This window comes from Montipora foliosa, chromosome 3, assembly GCF_036669935.1.
Source record: "Montipora foliosa isolate CH-2021 chromosome 3, ASM3666993v2, whole genome shotgun sequence".
Classification (NCBI taxonomy): Eukaryota; Metazoa; Cnidaria; class Anthozoa; order Scleractinia; family Acroporidae; genus Montipora; species Montipora foliosa.
Genome location: NC_090871.1, coordinates 849,435 through 859,614, shown reverse-complemented (window position 1 = coordinate 859,614; position 10,180 = coordinate 849,435). Strand labels below are relative to the sequence as shown.

At 39.0% G+C, this 10,180-nt stretch overlaps 1 protein-coding gene across 1 annotated transcript in view; it reads left to right on the top strand.

Annotated features, from left to right (window-relative positions):
* Nucleotides 1-4,645: 4,645 nt before the first annotated feature.
* LOC137994372 (olfactomedin-like protein 2A) overlaps nucleotides 4,646-10,180 on the top strand; it is a 33,486-nt gene continuing 27,951 nt past the window's right edge. The window contains exons 1-4 of the mRNA XM_068839948.1: nucleotides 4,646-4,759; nucleotides 4,853-4,932; nucleotides 5,336-5,413; nucleotides 9,776-9,848. Of these exons, the coding sequence (XP_068696049.1) occupies nucleotides 4,885-4,932; nucleotides 5,336-5,413; nucleotides 9,776-9,848 (199 nt within the window). The 5' untranslated portion in view covers nucleotides 4,646-4,759; nucleotides 4,853-4,884. The remainder of the gene's footprint in view (nucleotides 4,760-4,852; nucleotides 4,933-5,335; nucleotides 5,414-9,775; nucleotides 9,849-10,180) is intronic.

The following is a 10,180-nucleotide window of genomic DNA, read 5'->3' as shown; positions in this document are numbered from 1 at the left end:
CACCAAAAGGTAACGGTTGATTGACAAGTTCCTTGTGCAAAATGGTAGAGCATGTTTGAAGTCCATCAGGACCAAGATGAGAAGTTATGATAAAAACTCTTAAACATATTTTTTACCAAAATTATTTTACTGCCATCAAACCCAATGAGACCTTATGCATGGGACACTGTTTCTAGCTGCAGCTATCAAATCACATAATATATTAATAAATTTTGGCATCTAAGAAAAGAACAAACATGTGGGGTGTAACCAAAAAAAGTCCAAGGCAATAATGGTTCCTTTCAGCCTTTTCAGGAAAAACTATCCACTGTCAATCATACTTGACTCAAAACAGATTCCTTGATCCAACAACACATGACAGTCCCCCAAAAACCAAAATTACATCATTAATGCTTCCAGAAAACAACAGTCTAAAAAAACAAAGATTTGCAAAACAGTCACGAACCTGAATCTATAGTGGGCAGCTTTAACAAACGAGAAAAACAGAGTCCGGTTCATCTACCACTAGCAGCGAACATTTACACGAGAAGGAACCAGATAAGGGACAATATCTTTTGGATAACAACCGCCGATCTCTCTAAACTTCGTACAGAGGTAAACTAGAAATGTCGAAGGCGCAACTCAACTGATTATTAAAATTTGAACAAATGTACGAGCGGCCTGGTGAGAGGTTAAAGTACGTGGGGAAATCTCATTTGTCGTCCGCCATTTTGAAACATTGATGGCGGGAAATAAGTGAGCATGCGCAGTGGTTTTTGAGACCTGTCTAATTGACCATAACATTGATGTGCAATATCAAAGATGTATGCTGTAATCTAGTTAGTGTCAAATGGAGTATTGCCTCCTGGATGAGCTCTAAACTTGAGCCCGTGATATGGTTACGTGTACTGGTCACATTGGCATACATGAAGGGGCGGACGGACGTACGTACGTCATGGCCAAATTTTGCTGCAGACTTTTTGCGAATATATTCGAAGATTTGCTTTAACAGAAAACCAATAAAAGCTACTCTGAGTGGTATTAGTTTCTTTGTTAGTTGTATCCTGCGCAATTTTTTAAAATTAAAAGTAGAACTGGTAAAAACAGGTTTATCAAATTAAGATAGATGGCTTTCATATGTATTAAGTTTCGTCAAAAACAGGTGAAGTCATGAAATGATCATCACAGATACGAGCGCTTCTTTATGAAAGCGTCTGTAATCAGCCTTTCATTTAGGTCAAATGAAAAGGATTTCGGAACTCTACTATACGTCAATACATATAAATTCAAATGGCAAGCAGTTTGTAATATTCCATGTTTCTAGTCATTAAAAAGATCTCTTGGCATCATCTCATGACTGAACCAATGATTTTATTAACTAGCTCAGTCCAGGGTCAAATCCATGGTTTTTTTTTTGTCGAGAAATAAGCGAAACACGTTGGGTGACAAATACACGCGGAAAATATCCTACTTCTTCTCCTATATCATATTTATGTCTCGGGCTTTTAAAAAAGCACTCAAAACAGGTAAAAGAATTCATTCCCTCTTAAGTCAATAAACTCTTTCCGGCCAAAAGCACTAACAAACGAATGCGACGATATATATCCGCATCATTCGAACCGTACATCCTAAAGAGCAGATTTTCTTTGGCTTAATTCCTGTGGCATCGCCTTATGATCATTATAATACCCACCACACACTGTGTGACCTTTCCGCAGTCAGTCTCCGGCATAAAATAACACCAGACTCATAGAAACAAAATTTGTACTTTAGAGACTACAAATCTCATGCTTTACCTTACTTTAACGACTTATCGCCTCCTAATATTGCTAATTTATTTATTTCTAAAGCAATCATTTATTTATATAAAACAAGGTCATATTCAAGAGGTGACTACTTCGTTAAACCCTCAAGACTTGACAAACAAATTAAATCCTTTTCAAGAAATGGTGTAAAAATTTGGAATAGTTTACCTCGTGAAATGCGCAATCTATCCAAAAACAATTTTAAAATTAAAATCCACAATATCCTAATCCAAAGACTTTCAGAAGAAAATGACTATAATGATTTATCTGTCTTAATAACAAAAATCATATTAGTACTTTGACTTTTCATAATTGCACTTTGTATTGATTTGATTTTGGATGATATTTTCTTATTTTAGTTGACTGTATACTCTGTAGACTAGTTATTTGTATACCTGTTCGTTCTACAATGTATTGTTTGTAAAACACTTGTTCTGTCTTTTATACACATGTAACCACTGCTCGCCTCGACTAGCTATGGCTCACTAGCAGCGCAGATTGAAAATGTATCACAATTATACAGTAAACGGAATAAACACCCATTGTCCAGTTGCCATGGCAACATTTTGCTTCTAGATCAGTTTTGTGAAAAAACGGATGTCCTCATCTTTTTGTCTCAACCAAACATCATTCACTGTCAATAAGATGATTAGGAGACCTACTGCAACATGTGCTCTCTGTGTGTTTTGAGCAAATTGAGATAATTCATTTACAACCGAAAGGGACTGGAGCCAAAGGTGTCGCCATGCTTACGTCGTACTCTGCACCGTCTTGCACCTTACTTATGCCATGTTTGAATAAATAGTAATATTCTTAATTTTTGTGATCCATCTTCCAGTGCAACCACTGATGACGTCATTAATTTTGCATAACACAAAAACTCAGATATCTCTGAAAAGAAAACGGATGGATACTTCAAAACGGTAAAAGCCATACTTCATTATTTTGTAAGGCGTTTCCTACTATATACTCATAAGAATATCGCGTTTCTGATTGGCCAATAACTAATACCTAAATAGGTTATGGAGCAAAAAGAGGTAATGGAGTCCAATACGAAGGTTGCAGCGATGGAAAGATTGTGCCGAGTTAACAAATCGAAAGTGGTTCAGCGTTGTCTGTACACTTATCGACAACGATATTCGTCAGCATAGTGGTCAAAATGTTGTGGACTCACAAGGCGCAGCCGAGTGAGTAATAAAAATAACCATAAACATCACTTCCAGTTTACCGTCGGCCAAACATCAGCGCAAAAGGATATTCTGCCATAATTCAGTGCTTCCTCTGCATCTGTATATTTTGGTCGTCATTCGTTTTTAACCTTCTTTAAGGTCCTTTAAGTCCTTCGAAATAGTTTATTCCTTTTTGAGGGAAGTATACAACAAACTTTGGAGGAAGATTTTATAAAAGGAAAACATTGCTAGTTGCAATTTTTTCGTCAAAAAAGAAAAGTGAACTGAGAGGTCGACCTTGGCTTTGCCCTCAGTCATTGGTTTAAACGAAGTGCATTAGTGTAACGGGATGTTTTGCAGTTTTCACTTACTCTGTGTTTTTTAATCTCCTTGGAGTCCTTTAAGGGAGCCGGTTTATTCCTCATTGAAGTTCCCCAAGGAAAGTGATTAGCAAACTTTTGAAAGCTCAGAGTTAATAAAAGATGGAAAACGTCATCATCATTTTCTTCATTTCGTCAAAAAGAAAAGTGAAACGGGGAGTTTGATCTTGGCTTCAGTTCGACTTGTTACACGTACTAACTGCTTGGCGCAGGAGCACATCAGTTAACTGCTTGGCGTTAGTCATCCATCAGCGTAAAGGGATGTTTTGCAGTTTTACTTCCTCTGCGTCAGTTTCTATCGCCATTCCTTTATGTTTATCTCCTTGGAGTCCTTTCAGGCAGTTTATTCTTTATTGAACTTCCTCAAGGAAAGTGATCAGTTAGCCGCAAACTTTTGAAAGTTTGGGGTAATCAAAAAGTCGAAAAAATCATCATGATGCTCTTCATTTCATTTACCGAGGTTAACGTTTGTCATCGACTTCCTGACAATATTGCGAGAATGCACCATTTCGGCAATCTTAGCCATCGTAGACTAGCCGTATAGCGGGACAGGTCTCCCAGTATAGCTCAGTGGCAGAACAACGGAACTAGTAATCGGAAGGTTGTTAGTTCGACTCCTGCAAAGGAGAACTCAGATTCGATCATTTCGATCATTTCCTTTACAAGGGTAAAAATGCCCTAAAACGCATGCTGCACTTGCAGCATGTTTTATGAAACTCGTTAAAACTGCAGTCTTTCCGGTGGCCTCTCCGTTGCAGTTAATTATATCCGGGAACCGCACGCCATGTCGTCATTTATCACTTTCTTTTATGTTATGTTGCCTGCGTAAAGAAAAATTTGAAATTGCCATTTCATTGCACTGAGAACGCGGGCCGCTTTGTAATTGCTATGCCCTCGGTAATTAATGTAAATCCGTTTTCTCCTGAATAAACCTGAACTTGAAGCAATCTTGGCTATGAAGTACTATCAGTAGAGTTGTACTGACTTCGGACAAGCATCAGAGTAAAAGGACATTCTGCAATTTCTACTTCCTCTGCAGCTGTTTGATGATGCCATTCGTTTTTAACGTTTCCATACTGAAACCCTAAAAGGGAAGAACACAATAAACTAGTTTTAGAAATAGAGTTTATAAAAGACCGGAAAGTAAATGATTTTTAGTCATAATTTTTCGTCAAAGAGAAAAGTGATTCAGAAACTGGGAGATCGATCTTGGCTTTGACCTTAGTCATGAGTTACACGACCTTCTTGGCGTTAGTCATGAATCAGTGCAATGGGATATTCTGCACTTTGCACTTCCTCTGCGTCTGTTGCTATTGCCATTCCTTTTTATCTTCTGCGAGTCGTTCGAAGGACTTTGTTCCTCATTGAATCTCCTCAAAGGAAGAGCTCAACAAACTTTTAAACGACCAGAGTTTATAAAGGATCGGTAAGCATACTTTTTTTGGAAAGCGAAACCACTATTTTAAATGTTCTAATTCATCTACTACTATAAAAGTGTTTGCTAACATTTTTCTTTCAGATTCGCGGCTATCGAGTTATTCAGGCACCGAAATGTTTCTTTATCGTCGCCTCGTTGGCCTTCTTCTGGCTTGGGTGGCTGTAAGTTATTCTCTTGCCAGTGTAAAATGGTTTTTCAACTGTTGTAATGGTATTCTTGTCTGTAGCACTTGCGTGGCAAGAATTTCGCATTTAGTCGAAGAAGATGGGTAGGAATTTTTGGAGGACCCGATTGAGATCGCAAGATCACATACATGAAAAGTAGCTATGCACATGCATCCATATTTAAAAATCGCGCTAAATGTCAGAAGACTGTACAGGGTGTTAAAAATCAGGAAAAGAAAAGGGACGAAAGAGACAACTTGCCATTAAGATTTAAGTCCATCGCAGCTGAGCAAACTCTGTTTAGCAGTAACGCTGAAGGGAAACCCTGTCTTGAAGGGGATTCAAACCACTTATTCGTTTGAATGCTTTTTAATTCATATTTATTGCAATGTCTTTGCAGATCGATGCCGATGACAATTCCACAGTCAATTTGCGCACCAAAAGATCCTTGTCCACCAAAAATCTCGTTCTGGAACTGGCAAGTCTCAATACTTAATCTAATAAAACTTTAGCGTTTTCGCCAAAATTAATGAGCTTAGAATGTCTAAAGACGGTATTAATGTTCTTTTCTAGAAGTAATCTCGGATCAGTAAAGTGCGTTTGACAATAGCTAAGGAAAGGGTAGGAAAAGAAACATATTTTTATACGTGGTCTATCGACCACTTATTTCTTTTTCTAAAAGGTTGTTCACGGCAATTGATTTTTGTTGTCAATCTTAGGATTTACGAATAAACAAAGTCAATCCTAACATAGACGTCATGTCCGATAAGCGTAGTGCAAAATCCAATAGATGTTAAGTCCAATCCACGGCTTAAGGGAGATAAATTTAGCACAGTGTGCGTTGAAGGCAAAAACTCGTCAATTAAATGGTGTTTAAAGCAATACTGTTTCCCTAGACCTTGGTCCGGTCTGGTTGCCAAAAGTTCCAAATGAGAGTTTTTCAGCCACGAACGTGCAGCTCAATGCGAAACGCCGGTAAAGAAAGATTCGATAAATTGCGTGTCCCCCGACGCTTGCGTAAACAAAAGGTTTGAAGGCAAAAACTCGACAGCAAATATAGACTGCTAGCAGTCCCTTCATAAATCAGTGGAGCGGCCCGCTTTTCTGAGGCAGTCGTGTTTAGTCACAGAAACAAATAAAATGACCGAGGGAGGCTTAGGAAGAGAAGAGTATACTTTCCCTCCCAAGCCTCCCTCGGTCATTTTATTTGTTTGCGTGACAAAACACTGCCTCAGGAAGGCGGGCCGCTCCACTGATTGGACTGCTCGCAGTCAACAGAAAACATTTTGTGGAGTAATTATTCAGTTGCAAAAGCACGAAAGTGTAGGTCAAGGCGAAACGCCGATAATAGGGTTCTATAAAATTCACCTGACCAAGGATTTTAGCCGCAGAAATTATTCGGAAATGGGACTACCGCACAATCCCCACTGTGAACTAACGACAAGAAAAAATTAATATGGTCTAGAACGTCCTTGTGAGCCGGTAACGGCGTTAACAGTGTAATGCTAGCCTCATAAGGTCCTGAAAAAACTACGGGGGTGCAATGGTCTGACAATGACACTTGATCTTAGCCAATGGCCGTAGACGCCATACGCATCATAATGCCTTTTTTTCAATCGGAATAGTCATTTAACGGAATCCTGACAATTCATCACCTTAGGAGACAGAAATCTTTTATAGGAAATCGTTGGAACGTGAGTGCATTTCCACCCGAAGATAATCCAGCTATATGCAATGTTTATACGGTGTATTTTGATTTATGTATTTGGCAAGAAACTCGTATTTTAGAAATCCCTATCTGAGCAACTTGAAATGGTCGGAATTTCATTTTATCTATTGTGATGACTGAAGGTAATATATCGGTCGGATGTCACAGTTCTTTACGGGCTCCTGTGAAAAGCAACGGAGTCGACACATCGCAACTCGGACTTGTTGGCGGTGCGAATTGTGGCGTCTGTTTCCTAAAAAAGAGAACAGTACACAGCTTCCGGATGTTCTGTTGCGTAGTATCAATCATATTGGTTGGAGATACTTTGAACAAATCGACACAAACTCAATTCACCTTGGCGAAATTAAAGAATTTAGAATAGCAATGCCAGAAAATAATATGCGAACACGAAGAACCAGCGCTTTTCGCATGAAGGGATGTCTGTGATCACTACGGCTACCGATTTACCATATGAAATCGAGGCGAAATGGGAGCCAGCCAGTCAGTCCGCCCAAAACCTCAAAATCAACTGGCATCGAAAGCAAGGTCATCAAGAAACCACGTGAGAGACCTCGAAAATGACAAAAATCGTATGCGTTCTGTCGAACGCAATAATCTGACCAGAGTTAGCGGGAGGGGGGCGAGCGTATCGAATGCATCCCCCCCCCCCCGCTTATAAAGGGTTTATAAAAAGACAAAAAAGGAGGAGATTCATCGAAAGACTTACTAGACAATTTAGACCATTTGTAAAGAAGCCCAGAAAACGCAGCGCTTTACTCTTTTCATTTCGTAAATCAAGTTGTTGTAAGGTTAACTAGTCAGTTTAATTGAATTGAAAAGCAGTGAGAATGTCAACTCAAACTTCCCATTCATTAAAAGGCCGGAAACTTTAGAACACAATTATAAAATTTCCTCTCAACGGCGATGATCAATTCTCGCTTAGAAAATTGCCTTATCGCGCTTACTATAATTTCAGTGTTGTGGGGACGCCATGCAGAAAAATCTAGTAAACTTTGCCTTTTCAAAGTTATCGGTCGTATTCATACAAGATACATACAGTGAGGTGTCGGTCTGGGCTCCTCTAAACCGGACGTTACCGTGGAGCTGTGCGAAAGAAAAATGGCGTGAAAGTGAGGTTAATTCGTGGCGATAATTAATGTAACTGTACGACTGTACGAGCTTTTGAATCATTGTATGTTGGTTTTCTATTTCTATAATACTAAAAAAACGGCGATTCAATGAATGGTCCGCGAGTTCATTTTGACGCTGACAAAAGTCCATAATCCAGTGTCGATCTCTTTCATTTGTCCTTGGCCCATCAGTTTACGGTATTGGGATACGGGATACGAAAACGTCACCGGTGGTTCAGTTGGTTGAGCATCGGGCTGCCATGCCGGAGGTCGTGAGTTCGATTCCGGCCGGAACAACACATTCAGGGTCTTTAAATAACTGAGGAGAAAGTGCTGCCTTTGTAATTATATCCGCAAATGGTTAGATTTTCAAGTCTTCTCGGATAAGGATTATAAACCGAAGGCCCCGTCTCACAAATATCTTCCATGTTCATTAGTTCCCTCTGGGACGTTAAAGAACCCACACACTATTCGAGAAGAGTAAGGGATGAAGTTCCCGGTGTTGCGGCTGTCTTCTGTGAGTATATGGGTGGGTGGGTATAGCAGGTCGACATCAGCTGAATAGCTGCCAATACTTATACAAATAAATAACAAACGAACAAACAAACTATACGTTTGAGCTATCATAAGTATTTCACGAAGATTCCATCTTGTTTACGTTGTGCAATGGGCTAAGTATCCTATAATCGGATAGGAAGTAAAGAGTGAGAAGGAAAGATTCATTGTTACAGTAGTTTGTCCACGTTGTTGTCAAAACCTTAAAGAATTGGTCATGTCAAGTTGTTGTTTTGACGAGTACAGGAGACAATGTACAAAAATGCTTGCGGCACTTGCATCAGGATCACTTTTTCCTCTTTTAACCAATAGTATTACTGCCATTTGGCGTTGTCGTAGCGCAAACGCTGAGAGCGGTTTTCGTTTCAGTACTGTTAGCGCCATATTTATAAATTTAGCGCCAACTTGAACTTGAATTTTTTATTTTTATTTATTTATTTTATTATTATTATTTATGCACGGTAAAATCATCAGCTAAGATTACAAACAATGCTAAAATCTAAATTACAAAAGGTAAAATTTTAAAATGATTACAATAAAATACAATTACTATAATACTATATTAATTCTAAAGCTGCTTTCCATGAATGCCGTGCTTTCGTCAAGCAATGTTGGATAGTGTTTTGCTACTACAACGTGATTTTTCCACATCCATATAAACTTCCTATTATCTAAATTTATAATACAGGTCCTGCCAACTGATGGCCAGTCAGATTGTGTCTAATAGCCGCAACTCTCCTGATTATTGGTCAGCAACCAAGATGAGGGATGCACGTACTAAATGCAAAATCGCGCGCGGAACGCAATGCCGCTGCTTTTTGTTCCCGCAAAAATCTGGCAGTAGCCGTTCTAAAAATATACAATACCGTAAACTGATGGGCCTCAATCCATCGCAGATTGAGACTTCTGGGTTACGAACTTCTGAAGCTTGTGAATATTAAGCACGGCGTTTAAACGATGCGTAATTGTTAAAGAAGTTCTATCACTAATTTACCAGTCTGAAGTTAACATGTTATTAAAAGAATCAATAAAGTAAAAATGACATCCATCCAAAGTCCGTGCATGGTTGGATCGCATGTAATATATGCATGTATTTGATCCTCATTACCAAACCACCTTCTTCTCCTTGATTTGAAGTTGCTTCAATGCCGCTAGAACAGCTTTAGAATTCTTATCGTAACTATCAAACGCTTTCACCAGATCTAGAAAAGGTTGTCAGAAAAAAATCGGGGGAGAGACGACGAGTATTTTACGGTATTTTCTTTTATCCATGGCTGTAAAACCGATCAACTCAACACGTCTATGCCTATGCCAATCTATTTTTTTGAGGCTTAGTTACAGACCGCTGTGGTGGTGTTTTTGTTGTAATTATTTTACAGTGACGAATAACTACTGAAGAGAGCGTAATGTTGTTGGTTATTACTTCGTCCTGTTGTTTACTTTTTAGATGCATAGGATGATTATTGAGGAGAAGCGTGACTTGGCCAAAGCAGACAACACTGTTGACATTCTCCAGAGAGGTTTGTTGTAGCTTCTACAGGCGCTTTTCAGTGAGAATTTTCTTGTTCTTGTTTCAGGTACTTTGTTCCAAGAAACTACTTTCTGTTTTGAAATGTTTTTAGTCAGTTTTGAAAGTAATATTGGTTATTGACCAAGCGTGAGGTCAAGATGGCTGAAAATTGGCCAAGTTCTTTTTTTGCGTGTTCTTCTCGGTCCATAAACACGCAAAAAAAGGACAAGGCCGATATCCAGTCATCTTGACCGAACAAGAGTGGTCAATAAAGGATTTATTATATCGGATAAAACACCAAAAAATTATCTTCGATCTTGCGGGACCAAGCGAGAAATCCGG